The sequence below is a fragment of the Nicotiana tomentosiformis genome, chromosome 9 (assembly GCF_000390325.3).
Source record: "Nicotiana tomentosiformis chromosome 9, ASM39032v3, whole genome shotgun sequence".
Lineage (NCBI taxonomy): Eukaryota > Viridiplantae > Streptophyta > Magnoliopsida > Solanales > Solanaceae > Nicotiana > Nicotiana tomentosiformis.
Window position 1 is genome coordinate 39,028,462 of NC_090820.1, and position 17,178 is coordinate 39,045,639.

The 17,178-nt window shown below is 37.7% G+C and overlaps 1 protein-coding gene across 1 annotated transcript; it reads right to left on the reverse strand.

Moving 5' to 3' along the window:
* Positions 1-4,350: 4,350 nt before the first annotated feature.
* On the reverse strand, positions 4,351-6,079 carry LOC104093773 (probable aspartic proteinase GIP2). The gene has a single exon (XM_009599588.4). The coding sequence runs from the start codon at positions 5,972-5,974 to the stop codon at positions 4,676-4,678; it is 1,299 nt and encodes a 432-aa protein (XP_009597883.1). The 5' UTR covers positions 5,975-6,079; the 3' UTR covers positions 4,351-4,675.
* Positions 6,080-17,178: the final 11,099 nt, after the last annotated feature.

A 17,178-nucleotide genomic window follows, 5' to 3' on the forward strand; every position in this document is an offset into this window, starting at 1 on the left:
TTGTTGTCAATACAAATCTTTGTAGCTTCAATTTGTGGTAAATTGAGCTCCTTCAATAATGTTCTCATCCAAATAGCATGATAGGTACATGATGTTGCTGCAAATATTCGACTTCACAAGTCGAGAGAGTGACTATGGACTATTTCTTTGAACTCCAAGTAATAACAGAATCACCCAAGAAAAATACAAAATCGGTTGTGCTTTTCTATCATCAATATCTCCCGCATAATCACTATCACAAAATTCCATTGGGTTGAAATCACTAGAAGAAGAATAAAATATCCCAAAGTGTATCGTACCTTTTAGGTAGCGAAGAATTCTTCTAGCGACTTTCAAATGAGTGGAGATAGGAGCTCCCATTAAGCGGCTTACTGCTCCAATTGCAAAGAGTATATTTGACCTGGTACAAGTCAAGTACCTCCAACTTCCCACAAGACTTTTGAAAAATGTGGGATTCAGTTTTTCGCCTTCATCAAACTTGGACAATTTTGTCCCACTCTCCATCGGTATGTTCACAGGGTTACAATCGATCATGTTGAACTTCTTCAATATCTCTTTTCTATAACTTTCTTGAGAGATAAAAATTCCATCCCTTTATCTGCTTCACTTCTAGGCCCAAGTAGTATGACATGAGCCCTATGTCCGTCATCTCGAACTCACGGGACATATCTTTCTTGAAAGTTTTAAACAAGCTTGGGTTATTACCCATAAAAATAAGATCATCAACATAAAAATAAACAATCAAGATATCTCCATTAGTATGAACTTTAAGGTAAAGAGCATATTCATGGAGACAACGAGTAACTCTGTTGTCTTGAAAATACTTGTCGATACTACTATTCCATGCTCGTGGAGCTTGCTTCAATCCATATAAATTTTTATTCAACTACAACACTTTATCGTCATGATTTTTTATCACAAAACCCAATGGTTGTTCAACATAGACTTCTTCTTCAAGATAGATATTCAAGAAGGCTGACTTGACGTCTAGTTGATGGAGCTTCCACTTCATTTGCGCTGCCAAGGAGATCAACAAACGAATCGTCTCCATGCGGGCAACAGGTGCATAGACTTCTTCATAGTCAATGCCTTGCCTTTGCTTGTAGCCTTTAGCCACAAGTCGTTCCTTGTATCTCTCCGCTTGTCCATAAATATTCTTCTTTGTCTTATATACCTATTTTACTTTAATTGCTTGATGACCCTTGGGAAGAGTTGTTAATTCCCAAGTGTTGTTCTTCTCTATTGAATAGATCTCCTCTTTCATGGCTTATCTCCACCTTTTGTTTGTAACAGATTCATCAAAGTTCATTGGTTCACTATCAGCAAAGAGACAATATAAAAAATTAAAACTAGTAACTTCTTATGTGTTATCATAGAACTTTTGAATACTCCTCATCCTTTACGGTTGTTCATTTGAAATTTATTGAGAAGAAGGAGATGAAATATTAGTTGGTGAAGGAGGTGGAGTTGTATCTTGTGCATGTTCTACAGTCTCTGATTCTTCTTCATCACCAAAGTATGGAAGAAAATCATATGAAGGTTCTTCTTGAGCCTCCCAATTCCATGCCAATTCTCCATCAAATTCAACATCATGACTCACCACCACCTTGCTGCTGCTTAGGTTGTATAACTTGTAGCCTTTTGAACTCGTATCATAGCCAACACACACAAGCTTGACACTTCGATCGTCAAGCTTTGCTCTCCCTCCCTTGCTGTGGGATATGAGCATAGGCTATGCTCCCAAATATTCTCAAATTCTTGACACTTGGCTTTCTTCCACTCCATACTTCTTGAGGAGTTTGATCTGTAACATTTCCTGTGGAGACCTGTTGGTCAAATAAGCTACACGAGAAACAGCTTTGGCCCAAAATTTCTTGGGCATACATTTAGCTTTCAACATACATCGAACCATACTAAGACTCTTTCGATTCTTTCTCTCTGCAACTTTATTTTGTTGGGGTGAATAAGGTACCGTTAGAGGGCGATGAGATTGACAAAAGTCATTAAATTCGTTTGAAGTGAATTCACCTCCTCTATCAGACCTTAAAGCTTTTATTTCATAGCCACTTTCTTTTTTCACAAGTACTTTAAAAATTTTAAAAGCAACAAAAGCTTTAGATATTTGGTTCAAGAAATAAACCCAAGTCTTTCTACTAAATTCATCGATGAATAGCAAAAAGTATTTTTTTTTACCAAAGGAAGGTGGATTGATTGGCCCACACACATCAGTGTGAACGAGTTGGAGTGGCTAGGTTGCTCCTGACATGGACTCCTTCGGAAAACTCCTCCTTGCATGTATTCCAAGAAGACAAGCTTCACACAATTGATTGTGATAGTTGATTGATGGTATCACATGCACTATGTTCTTTTCTCCTATTGATTTGAGCGCTTCAAAATTCAAGTGGCCAAAGCGCATATGCCAACACTAGGATTCATCTTGCACATTAGCCTTCAAACACTTTGCATCAATTATCTTAAAATTCAGAGAAAACTATCTATTCTTTGCCATATGCACTTTAACAATTAGAATTCCACCTGAATCTCTAAGCCAAAGATGCATATTTTTCATGTGTATATCATATACCTTTTCAAGAAGTTGTCCCAAACTCAAAATATTACTTTTTAATTTGGCACATAATAAACATCTTGAATTAACTTATGGCCACCATCTTTATAAGAGATTATAATCGTACATATCCCTTCGATTTGAATCTTTGAGGTATCTCCAAATGACACATTACCTCTCACCATCTTATTTATCTCCACAAACTTGTCTTTGCATCCACACATATGCTTGTTTGCTCCATTATCTAAATATCATGAGTTATAATCTTCCGTCTTCTTCCTTGAGTGCCAACAACAATGTTGACTCATTTTTTTCTTTCTTATTCTCAATAAGTTTAGCTTTCTCTTCAACATTGCTACGGCATTCCCAAAAGTCACTGTCAAATTTATGACAATTATAATATTCAATTTTTGATTTGTCATACCTTTGTCCATTATTTTTTTGATAGTAGCCGCGTCCTCTACCTCCTCTTTGTCCATAACCGTATCTTCTTAGTTGATTCATAACAACCTTCACTTTTGAACAATAATCTGAAATACAATCAGATTCTTTCATTTTTAAAACTTCAAAATCATTTAGAGTTTGAAGTTTTACCTTTCTCGCTTTATCAACTCCTCGGAGAGAATTTTGTAAAATCTCCCAAGATTCCTTTAAGGTGGTAGCATCGGCCATCTTCTCAAACATGACATCATCCAAACATTGATGGATGAGCGTGAGAGCTTGTTGATCCTTCTTCCTTGTCTTTGCCAAGATATCTTTTTTATTTTGAGGCAGAGCTTTCTCATTATCGGGTTTTGCATACCCTCTGTCTACAATTTTTCATACATCATGGGAGCTAAGAATGACTTTCATGCGTAGATACCATTTCTCATAATTATCTTTTATGAGACGGGAGTACTGAAAAGACAACGAACAATTATTCGCCATGGATCTGATACCACGTTGTTGGAAAAAATAATATCCTGCCCAGAAATAATATCAACGGTAAATAATAATAACACAAAAGAGTAGCAACGATACCAAATCTTTTAATGGGGTAAAATACAATATCCGAGCGGAGCAATATAATAGCACTATAATATTACAACTTGATAGTGTCAAGAGAATACTACAACTTTAAAAGAAATAACACTTTTTATTTTAAGTATCTCACTACGATATTACTCCACTCACTATTTACCTCATAAACTATTATACGTGGATTACTCTAACTGCTATATGGTTCTCTCTCGTTTTTTGGTGTGTTTCAAAGAGAGAAATGGAGTCTCCAACAAGCCACAATTTGTAAATTAGAACATAGACACGCCGCCCATATTTTCTCCAATCATTTTTGTTTCTTTTTTTTACTTTTTTATTTAGGTAGGTCCCACAAATTCAACATGATTCTGTGTGCTCCAGTGGAAATATGAGATTGATTGAACTGTTGAACAGCTTGATCATCTTCAAAGATGCTATATTCATCAGATGGAAACTGCAAAAATGACAATTGTGGAGGGGGTAGTGTTGTTAGAGATAAGGGAGGTCATCTTATTACGGCATTCTCTTTAGTCTTTGACTCCAAGCTGCTTGTTGATTGCGTTAATAGATAGGATACAGTTCTTTGATTAACGATGAACACTCTATGTATCCACACACATGTATTTACCTCTCATTTTTGTATTAAAGGTAGCCTTTGTTACCTTTCAAGAGAGATTAAGGTGGTTGTTACTAGAACAGCTCCTTCAATTCAACTGTAACCTTTTTAAGAGATGAATAAAATGCTATGTTGGTATTAAACAAAAAAATTCATATGACAAGACTGTATTAAAAACATGTACCTTGGCCATTTCTGGCACTCCACACTATCAGTTTATTGTTCAACAACACCAATTAATATTCTCATTTCTCAACAAGAAATTATAGTCCTTCATCAGCAAAGTAAATCTACTCAAGACATGTAAACATTCATTTGGCGATTGACCATTAGACACACAGCAACAAAATGATTTATTTTGGATCGAATCATATATTTTGGACAAACTCGATCCACCCTTTGACAGAAGACTAAATACTCGTAGTACTTATTAGATCTAAAATTCCCAAATGGCGCACTTGTTTTTGGGAAGATCATCAAGCCTTGGATGTAAGATTGAAGTTGGCACATGTTGTTCGGCTAAACAAGAGTGAAGAACTAAAGCCCATCCTTTTGTTAGCAATGTCAAATTGCAAAAGGTTGTCTTCAATTTGATGAGCTCCGATGACTATAGAGGTGGTAGGTTCAAATCCGCCATCCACAAATCCAAGACAGAGCACCTCATTATTCACAACCACCATTGAATTCACACCCCAAATAGTCCAAGATTTAGCATCTTTATTGCTTCCCAAAACCAGTTCAATTGGTGGAACACCAGGACCAACACGAGTGCTTCCCAAACTCGTGCTATTATAACACACTCTAAAAGGAGCCACAGATTTCACCCTTGCAACCTTAGCAAGCGATTTCACAAACGCCTTTGTAAAAGCATTGTAAATCGAAGTCTCCAATTTTGTGTAAGGATCAACAGTGCTGATTTTGGTTCCTCCAATACCATTTTTGGCGATTGTCAACAATGTTGTGTTAATTGGAACAACATTACCATTAATTTTAATGGATTTGACTCCAATAAAGTATTCCATTGAAGGTTCCCCTCTAAAATAAGACCCGGAAGTACTAACAGGGTTCTTAAGAAGAGGCGTATAAACAAGTCTCTTGGAAACATCAATATCTGGGAGAAAAACATAAGGACTGTTTCCGAAAAATATAACTCCTTTAGAAGTTGTGGAAGAACTCAAGCAAATAGCGAATTTTCGATCAAGATGGAAAGCATCAGCGAGTTGAGAAGGAAGTCCAATGAAGCCATTTCCAAGTCCAGCTATCCCTTTGACTCCATTGGCAAGGCCTTCTAACAGAAACGTAGCGCCACAACCGAAAACTACTCCTGGCCGCGCTGAACCAATAAAACGGCCAGGATTCGAGCCATCGGTTGATTGGAGTGAAACAACATCTTGAGCAAGTTCACCACCAGTGCTGGTGTGAATAAAAGGATTATAAGGGTCATGGACACAAGTACTATGATTGTTTCCCACCGCACATGCACCTGAAAAGGAACGTTTGCAAGGGGTAGAATCGCAAGGGACGGGCTTATAGGATGAGCTTACGTAGCCCTTTTCGCAATCAACCCATAAAAATCTTTGCCCAAGATCTATAGTTAGTTTGACAGGGACAAGAGGAGTTCTTTGGCGAATAACGGTGACGTATTGTTTAGTGGCTGCATCTTTGGTTACTGGAAGAAGAAGAGCTCGAGGTCTTGAATGAGTTTTGGCTGTGGATGAGGAGAATAAGAGGAGTAAAGAAAGAAAGAATAAAGCATTGATGGAAGAAACGTCCATTGTTATTGAGAGCTAAGAATTAACGAGTGAGTGGAATTGAAGAGTTTGCTTTTGGGTTTATAGTAAAGAAAAGCTTCTCTGACTCCTGTTGTTTATGAATACCAGAATACTAGTTATATTTTATGAGCGAAGGTACGATACAAAACTTAAAGAACGCAGAAATCACGTGTTTATTCATAGTTTAAGAATTTGCATCCGTTATTCATACTCAATTTAGTAATGCAACTTGCCATATTTAATTGTACAATCTCTAATCTCTAGTCTTTCGAGTTCCCTAATTCTATGACTTACTATAACGGTAACAAAATGTTGGCCGAAGTAAAATTTTGTTTGGAAGATTGACAAAGGAAACTCAGGCATGAACCATGTTTATCCCCTGTGTACACAAACACAGGCAGATTCGAGCATGAGAAATGCACGTGAAGGAGATAAGCTTAACTTGTTATATCTGATATTTTCTAATCGAAAATGTTGCATAATTGATAAGGAGAATAACTCATTACTCAAAGAAAACACTATCCAAGATAAGGGAGAAGTTAGAAGTTGAGGATAACTAGAACTCAAGTTATTTCTCATTCTACTAACTCTGTATATTGCAGGATGTTTTCATTCTACGGTCACACATAAAAGCAGAAGTTAAACAAGAGTTGAGAGCAAAATAGCAAGGCATTTTGCAAACAATTCTTGTGTGATTCAAGTGTGCGAACCTGAAGCTACATGAATGAGATAGAAGAACCAGTTCCAAGTGTCTATCTTTTATTCTAGTTTAATTGTAGTAGGTGATTTTCAATTTGTACCTTTCAGCTTTATCTAGAGCCAATTGTAATAGGTACTCTGAGTATTCAAGTTAGAGTTAACTTGAAGTTGTCGCAACCGTTAGAGGCTGGTTTCCACAACGGGATTAGAGTTAATCCTTAGGTTTACAAAAAGTTTTGTAAATGCTGTTTTGGCTCATTGATTTAATGAAGTGTTGGGGAAAATTCTACTGAGTAGTAGGTCGTGATTTTTTCATCTTTTGAGCCGGCTGTTTTTCACGTAAAAATACTTATGTTCTTTACTTTTCGCATTTACTATTTTAGCAACAGTAGGTTAAGGAACACTTAGAAGAACCATGTCCTTCTGTAGTCAGTACACGCGAAAATTAGACACCACATAAATCACTCCCCCTCTTGTGTAGCATTGACGTATAAAACATCAATTGGTATCAGAGCAGGTTATCCTTGAAGAGGCTAACACCTTAGGAGAAGATTAAGATGAGTGCACCACTTGGAAACTGGGAAGGGCAATCCACTACTAGGCTACCACTCTTCAACGGCCAGTATTACTCTTGGTGAAAAAACAAGATGAGAGATCACATCATAGGAGAAGACTATGAGCTTTGGGACATTGTCACAGATGGCCCACTGGCTACCATGAAGATAAATGGCGAAGGAGTAGAGGTGCCAAAGACAAGAGATAACTGCACTACTGAGGACTTGAGGAAATGGGAGAAGAATGCTAAAGTCAAGAAATGACTTATTTGTGGACTCGATCCAGATGAGTACAGTAGAATCCAAAGCTGTACCACTGCTAAGAAAATCTGGGATACTTTACAAGTGGCCCATGAAGGAACACCTCAAGTGAAGAGGTCCAGAGGAACTCTACTGTATTCTCAATATGAGAACTTTACCATGAAGGAAGGGGAGACCATTCAAGAGATGTACACAAGGTTCACTACATTGACAAATGAACTAATGTCTCTTGCAAGGATTATTCCTGAAGAAGATAATGTTGAGAAGATTTCGACAAGGGTTCTGCCTGTTACTTGGGAGAGGAAAATTACTGCCATTCAGGAATCAAAGAATATTGCCGCTCTCCCATTGGATGAGTTAATTGGAAATCTCACTACTTATGAACTTAGGAGACAAACCATGAAAATGGATGTACCTAAAAAGGAAAGGAGTCCGGCACTCCGAATCACTGAAGGTTATGATCTAGAAAATGATGAAGTGGCTATGATCACCAAGGACTTCAAGAAGTACTTAAGGAGAGGAAAAGGTCTTTCAAGAAGTGAAAGCTATAGTAAATCAAAAGTTCCTGAGAAACAAACTAATGATGGATGCAACAAGTGTGGAAAGACTGACCGCCACATCAAAAACTGTCCCCAATGGGAAATTAAGTGGAAGAAGGAAAGAGCTGAACGAAGGAACAGGAAAAAGGAACAGGTTCAACCCAAGAAAAGCAATAACAAAGGATCAACCAAGGCTATGGTTGCTGCTTGGGGAGAAAACTCAGATGATGATGATGGGGATGAACAAACACTTATGGACATTGGAGAATCTGATGAAGAAACTAAGGTAAGTGTAATTCATCTCAAAGACAAAATTAAATTATTGTCTAAAGAAAGGTTATCCGAGTTACTTCTAGAACTGATTGATGAATCTGAGGATGTAAACAATGAAAAGGAACAGTTGTCTAAAGAATGTGTGATTTTGAAGGCTAAGTGCAAAATCCTAGAACTTAGGGTTAGTGAAACTGTAAGTAAAAACACTGTGTTGAAGAACCAGGTTCATGCACTTGACTGAACTGTCCTAGAACTTAGATCTGAAAATCTAAAACTGAAATTAGGAACAGGTAAAAGGATAGCTGATCACACACAACTCATTCTGGAAGAAAACGTAGGTAAAATGAAAGATGATCTGTATAAAAGGGATGAGCAGGTAAGAATTCTAAAGGAAGATTTAAGCAAGGTCAAGCATGAGCTACACAGAACTTGTAAATGGAACAGGTCCTCCGATGCACTTTCATTGCTACAGGAACATCATAGTAGCAACAAAAGAGGACTTGGCTTTGGGAACCTGGCACCTAAATGGGATCCTAAAAGAAAGTACCTCACACTTCCTAAGAACAAGATTTGCACACACTATGGTAAAACAGGTCACTATAAAAGTGAATGCACTGCAAAAGAAAAGGCAAGTCAAAAGAACAAAGAATTTGTTCAAGGGAAAAATAGGCTACCAAGTTGGGTTAAAAAGAATTTGATTCATCCTTTTGCCTATAGAAAGGGACCCAAACTAGTTTGGGTTCCTAAGACTAACCCCTGATTTTCTTTTGCAGGTCCAAGTGAAGGGAAACAACCAAATATGGTACATGGATAGTGGCTGCTCAAAGCATATGACAGGAGCAAGAACCAGTTCCTTTCACTTGAGGACCTCAAAGGAGGTAATGTCTCCTTTGGAAATGGGAAGAAAAGTGAGATCATTGGGTTGGAAAGGTAGGTAAGACTGATTCTTACTCTATTGAGAATGTCTACTTGATAGATGGACTAAAGTACAGTCTAATAAGTGTATCACAATTGTGTGATAGAGGTAACATGGTAGCATTCATCTCTACCAAATGCTTTGTGATTAATCTTACAACTGACAAGATTGTTTTGTAGGGAAAAAGAGTGAACAATATATATATTGTAGATCTGTCCACACTTTCAGAAAATGAACTCACTTGCTTAAGTGTGTTGGATAATGATCCTCTCCTTTGGCACAAGAGACTTTGACATGCCAGTCTGAGTCAACTCAACAAATTAGTCTCCAAGGACCTGGTGATATGGCTGCCTAACATCAAGTTCAAGGAAGATGAAGTTTATGAGACTTGTGCAAGGGGGAAGCAGGTAATATCCTCTTTTAAATGCAAGAAAATGGTAAGCACTACTAGGACGATGGAACTGGTCCATATGGATCTTTGTGGTCCAATAAGAATATTAAGCAAAGATGATAAAAGATATGTGATGGTGCTTGTTAATGATTATTCTAGGTTTACTTGGACATTGTTTTTAACATCTAAAGATGAAGCATTTGACAAGTTTACCTCTTTTGTTAGAAAAACTCAGAAATGACTAGGTAATCAACTTGCATCAATTAGGTCTGATCATGGCACTGAATTTGAGAATGCTGAATTTGCTGAATTTTGTGATGAGCATGGCATAAATCATAATTTCTCTGCTTCTAGAACTTTACAACAAAATGGAGTAATTTAAAGAAAGAATAGGACACTTGAATATATGGCTAGGACTATGCTTCTTTCTAGTAAACTGCCCCATAGCTTCTGGGCAGAGGCTGTAAGCACTGCATGCTATATCATAAATAGGTGCATAACTAGACCTCTTGTAGAGAAGACTCCCTATGAGTTACTTAAAGGTAAAAGACCAAACATATCCCATCTTAAGGCATTTGGATGCAAGTGCTTTGTGCACAATAATGGTAAAGACTCCCTAGGTAAGTTTGATCTCAGAGATGATGAGGGAGTATTCTTGGGATATTCTTCACATAGTAAAGCTTATAAGGTCTATAACAAAAGAACTATATGTGTAGAAGAAAGTGTTCATGCGGTTTTTGATGAAACTAACATTCTTTCTGAGAGAAAGGAACATGATGATGAAGCAATTGGGCTGGTAAGAAACTCAAATGAAACGATTGCCCAGACTGAAGCTACAATAGAGGAAGGAACAGGAGATGGAATAGGTCCTTCCACCCAGGGCAACATGACAGGGGGAATAGAACAAAGAGGAAATGATCCTCAAACCTCAAGGGAACCTGTCCTTGAACCTGTTCCTCAGCAACAAAACATTGAAGGAACATCAAGGGGAAACCAGCTGGTTGTGAAATCTTACAAGTATCAGAGTTCTCATCCCATTGAGGACATAATTACTGATCCAACCTCTAGAATCGAAACCAGATCTTCATTAAAGAATCTTTGTACTTTTGATGCTTTCTTATATCTTATTGAACCTAAAAATGTTGCTGAGGCTTTGCAGGATACAGAGTGGGTAAATGCAATGCAAGATAAACTTAACCAATTTGAAAGGAGTCAAGTTTGGCATCTGGTACCAAGACCCAAGGACAGATCAGTAATTGCCACAAAATGGTTCTTCAGAAACAAACTTGATGAAGATGGAACAGTTACAAGGAACAATGCAAGATTGGTGGTTCAAGAATATAGCCAAGAGGAGGGCATATACTATGATAAAACCTTTGTTCTAGTTGCAAGGTTGGAAGGAATAAGACTCCCCATAGCTTTTGCTACTTACATGGAATTCGTTCTTCACCAGATGGATGTCAAGAGTGCCTTCCTCAATGGCTATCTAAAAGAAGAAGTGTTTGTCAAGCAACCTACGGGCTTTGAAAGCAAGGAATATCCTGATCATGTGTACAAGCTTGACAAGGCACTATATGGGCTCAAGCAGGCTCCAAGAGCATGGTATGAAAGACTATCAAAATCTTTGCTTGAGCATGACTACTAGAGAGGTAAAATTGACAATACTTTGTTCTTGAAAGAAAAAGGTAAAGATCTCTTGGTAGTTCAAATATATGTTGATGATATAATCTTTGGAGCAACTACTGATAAGTTAAGTAAAGAATTTGCTAAACTAATGGGGAGTGAATTTGGAATGAGCATGATGGGTGAGCTTAATTTCTTTTTAGGCTTACAAATTAAATAAAATTCAAATGGAACTATGATCCATCAGCAGAAGTATGTAAAAGAGTTACTTAAAAGGTTTAAAATGGAAGATTCCAAAGAAATAGACACTCCTATTGCAATAGCTACAAAGTTGGATATAGATGAACCTGATTCATCTGTTGGTCAGAAGTTGTATAGGAGAATGATTGGCTCATTGTTGTATTTCACTGCTAGTAGACCTGGAATTATTTTCAGTGTAGACCTTTGTGCAAGATTTTAAGCGAATCCAAAGGAGTATCATTTGAGTGCTGTCAAGAGGATTTTGAGATACCTAAAAAGTATCACTGACATGTGTCTATGGTATCCAAAAGGTAGTAGCCACGTCCTCTACCTCCTCTTTGTCCATAACAGTATCTTATTAGTTGATTCATAACAGCCTTCACTTTTGAACAATAATCTGAAATACAATCAGATTCTTTCATTTTTAAAACTTCAAAATCATCCCTTAGAGTTTAAAGTTTTACCTTTCTCGCTTTATCAACTCCTTAGAGAGAATTTTGTAAAATCTCCCAAGTTTCCTTTGAGGTGCTAGCATCGGCCACCTTCTTAAATATGACATCATCCAAACATTGGTGGATGGTCGTGAGGGCTTATTGATCCTTCTTCCTTGTCTTTGCCAAGACATCTTTTTCATTTTGAGGTAGAGCTTTCTCATTATCGGGTTTTACATACCCTCTGTCTTCAATTTTCCATACATCATGGGAGCCAAGAATAACTTTAATGCGTAGACACCATTTCTCATAATTATCTTTTATGAGACAGGAGTACTGAAAAGACAGCGGATCATTATTCGCCAAGGATCTGATACCACGTTGTTGGAAAAAATAATATCTCGCTCAGGAATAATATCCACGATAAATAATAATAATACAAGAGAGTAACAACAACACCAAATCTTTTAACGGGGTAAAATACAATACCCGAACAGAGCAATATTACTCCCACTCACTATCTCACTCCTATCTGCTTCTCTCATTTTTTGGTGTGTTTCAAGAGAGAAATGGAGCCTGCTATTTATAGAAAAACTTGCCAACCATTGGACCAATCAGAACGGTTTATTCTTTGCAACCATCGGCCAAAACAAGTTTTGTGACTTGTTGCAACTTGTAATTTCTAAATTAGAACATAGACACGCCGCCCATAGCCACAATTTCCTCCAATCATTTTTGTTTCTTTTTTTATTTTTTTATTTAGGTAGGTCCCACAAATTCAACATTATTCTATGTGCTATAGTGGAAATATGAGATTGATTGAACTGTTGAATAGCTTGATCATCTTCAAAGATGCTATATTCATCAGATGGAAACTGCAAAAATGACAATTGTGGAGGGGGTGGCCGTGTTGTTAGAGAAAAGGGAGGTCATCTTATTGCGGCATTCTCTTTAGTCTTTGACTCAAGCTGCTTGTTGATTGCGTTAATAGATAGGATACAGTTCTTTGATTAGCGATGAACACCCTATGTATCCATAAAATGGGTTTTCAGAAACAAACTTGATGAAGATGGAATAGTTACAAGGAACAAGGCAAGATTGGTGGTTCAAGAATATAGCCTAGAGGAGGGCATATACTATGATGAAACCTTTGCTCCAGTTACAAGGTTGGAAGGAATAAGACTCCTCATAGCTTTTATTGCTTACATGGAATTCACTCTTCACCAGATGGATGTCAAGAGTGCCTTCCTCAATGGCTATCTAAAAGAAGAAGTGTTTGTCAAGCAACCTACGGGCTTTGAAAGCAAGGAATGTCCTGATCATGTGTACAAGCTTGACAAGGCACTATATGGGCTCAAGCAGGCTCCAAGAGCATGGTATGAAAGACTATCAAAATCTTTGCTTGAGCATGACTACAAGAGAGGTAAAATTGACAATACTTTGTTCTTGAAAGAAAAAGGTAAAGATCTCTTGGTAGTTCAAATATATGTTGATGATATAATCTTTGGAGCAACTACTGATAAGTTAAGTAAAGGATTTGCTAAACTAATGGGGAGTGAATTTGGAATGAGCATGATGGGTGAGCTTAATTTCTTTTAAGGCTTACAAATTAAACAAAATTCAAATGAAACTATGATCCATTAGCAGAAGTATGTAAAAGAGTTACTTAAAAGGTTTAAAATGGAAGATTCCAAATAAATAGACACTCCTATTGCAACAGCTACAAAGTTGGATATAGATGAACCTGGTTCATCTGTTGATCAAAAGTTGTATAGGGGAATGATTGGCTCATTATTGTATCTCACTGCTAGCAGGCCTGAAATTGTTTTCAGTGTAGGCCTTTGTGCAAGATTTCAAGCGAATCCAAAGGAGTCTCATTTGACTGCTGTCAAGAGGATTTTGAGATACCTAAAAGTCACCACTGACCTGTGTCTATAGTATCCAAAAGGTAGTAATTTCAATCTAATGGGATATGCTAATGCTAATTATGTAGGTTTTCTTGTGGATAGAAAGAGCACCTCAGGTATGGCACACTTTCTTGGCTCATGTCTTGTGTCTTGGGCCACCAAAAAGCAAACTTTTGTGGCCTTATCTACTGCTGAAGCTGAGTATGTTGCTGCTGCTTCATGTTGTGTTCAATGTTTGTGGATCAAACTATAATTAATGGACTTTGGAATTGATGTTGGTTATATCCCCATCTTTTGTGATAACACTAGTGCAATTAGTATGATCAAGAACCCGGTTCATCACAAGATAACTAAGCACATAGATGTTAGGCATCACTTTTTGAGGGACAACTATGAAAATGGTTTGATCATTGTGGAATTTCTGCTACTGACAAACAAATAGCTGACATCTTTACAAAAGCTCTAAGTAGAGATCACTTTGTAAGGAATATGTTAGAATTAGGGATGATTAAAATCACCTAAAAAGACCAGTTCAAAATTTCACAATTGAAAAAAAAAATTGAAAAAAAAAAACGAAAAAAGAATTTGATGAAAATTGTTTTTGGTTAGAAAGTCTGCAAATTTTGTATATAGTTAGATTAGATTTTGCTCAATCTCATACTTTCAATAGTATACTCTTGTGCCATGTGCTAAAATGACTCATTAATCTCTAATTATATTATCTCTATTTTCTTGGAAAATTTAGACTTACACAAGAGATTTCTCAGTGAAGAACCTGGTTCATCAAGATTACTTGGTATGTATTCTACACTCAGCATAATTTAAAATAACTATATTTGGATCATGATTAAAAGAAGAGTCTATCTAATCCCAAATTCTTTTTGGACTTATCCGTTACAAATGAACCAGTTCCGTTCAAGAGGAGTCCTAACCTCATTAAGTGCCTAGATTATAGGGATAGTCTTGAACGTCTTTTCAAACTGACTTGCAGTTTGATTAGACTTCTGCAAAAGCTTCCGTTACTCAAGTGAACTCCTCCACTTTATATTTATTAAGAATTATTTGTTTCTTCACTTCTAAACTTTCAAGCCCTCCAAATTCTCTCAAACTTCTCCCCTCTTCTACTCTCACACAAACTCATTTTTAAAGCTCCCAAACTCAGAAATGGCAAACCCTTCTGAAAAACCTTCATCCCCACCCAAAGAAATCACACCCACACCATCTATCACACCTCTATCTAAGAAAGGAGGAACTAAGATGCTTGCTCATAAGACTGTGGCTAGTAGCGTATTATCTAAGAAATTAGATAAATAATTGAAGGATTGCCAGGTCCGGGAACCGTAAAAATATGAAGACTAATTTAAATCTGCTATTGAGGGGGGAAGAAACGGTTTCTTCTGAGACTGAACAGGTATCATCTAGCCCTAAAGTTACTCCTGAAACTATTTTGGAGGTTGCTATGAATTTGGAGAATAGGTTTGTGCTGGTATGATCCATAGCAGGTGTTGAAACTACTGAGTTTGGAAGGGTTGGTGGTAAAAATGAAAAAGGAAAAGAAAAAAAAGAAGAGTGAGGGTGCTTAGAGTACTGTAAGGGGAAAGGGAAAATGAGTGGTTGGTTCTTCACCCACTCCTGTTAGTCTAACTAAAGAATCAGGTGCAATGGTTGTTTGGGGTGAGGAATCTGCTACAATAGAGGAGGGTGTGAGAAAAATTGGGAGAAATGGGTTTGGAGAAGCTACTGAAGGGCTGGTTCAACTTGGGAAAAATGTAGATGAACTTGTTCCATCTGAACAAGAAACTCTCGCAGACCTACTGAACGGGTGACTGCAAGTTACAATCCAAAGAAGAAAAGAAGTACAGGAGTTAACACCCCTGGCATTGCTAGGACAAATAAGAAAAGGAAGGCTGCCTCTTTTATCCCTGTTGAAATTCCTCCCACAAGAGGAAGATCCATAAAAAGTCAGAAAAAGCAGAGTGAGGCTGAACTGGAGAAAGCCTTAGAAGAAAGTAAAAGAAAATCTGCTGCTAAGGGAAAGAAGAAGGTGAGTGAGCCTGTTAAGGCTGTTGAAATTGATGAGATAGACCTGGTTCTTCGAGATGAAGATGAGACAGAAAAATTGGAGGTTCTGACTCCCAACTCTAAGAAAGCCAAGACTTCTACAAAGAAGTCTATTTTAAAGTCAAAGTCCACTGAACCATCCACTTTGGCTAAAAGAACCGGGTCTGAGGTGAAATCAAGAAAAGTGAAAATTACGGAGGAAGAAGAATGGAGTGGAGAAGAAGTAGAAGATGATTCTGATGCTGAGATAGACAAGATGGTCAAATTTGGAAAGAGGACTATCTTGAAAGGCAGACTCCTCAGGGACATGGAGGAGGAAGGAATAGTGATGCTTTTGGAGAAGTTACAGTTGCAAGACTGGAAGGACATGGTCCTTCAGATGGATGTCAGGCTGGCCAGGAATGAAATTGTGGAGTTTATGGCCAATTGTGAGATAAAAGATGGTAGGGTCACTGGTGTGGTAAAGGGGGTGAAAGTAACTTTTGATGAGAATGAGCTGGGAGAGATCTTGGGTGTACCTGCTGAATGGTACAATGATTATAAGAAACTAAAATGGCCAAGTCTAGAGAATCTCCCTACTACCCTTGCCATTACTAGGAAATTTGGTGACAATGAAGAGGAACTTGAGCCCAAGGCTATTTACAAAAGTGAGATGAAGCCACCCCACAAAGTGCTATTCGAATTTATAAACAAATGTGTGCTGCCTAGGTGGGAAAGGAGGCACATTGCCACATTCATAGACCTGATCCTTATGGAATATTTGGATAGTGGGAGGCAAATCAACTGGCTTGGGTTTATAATCCAACTTCTTGACAGGGTTCTAAATGGTACCAAGACTCATTCCATACCCAATGGCTTTATTCTCACGGCTGTCCTTGCGCACTTGAAGGTACCCATCAAGAAATAGGAGGTTGGTGCAAGCAAGGATCATTTTGGAAAAAATACTCTGACTGCTTGTGACTTTGAAGTCTAAACCACTCCTAAAGAACCTGGTTCATCCAAAAAGGTACTAGTGAATAGCAAAGTGCGAGCCTTGGTGCAAGAAAGTGGGGCTAAGGATGCTGAGATTGATAGGCTGAAGAAGAGGTTGGCAAAAGTGGAGACTGAGAGAGATGCTCTCAGAACTGAGCTGGCAAAAGAAAAGGAGAAGAATGATGTCATTCTTCAGGATATGATGAAACTACTCCAAGCAAAAAATCAAGAACCTGGTCCTTCCCAGCCTTAAGCCTCCTAGCCTAGTGTAGATCAACCAGTCACCCAGTTCGGGATTTTTTGCTTCTTTTGCTCATTATCCAATGTTTTTATTTCTTCT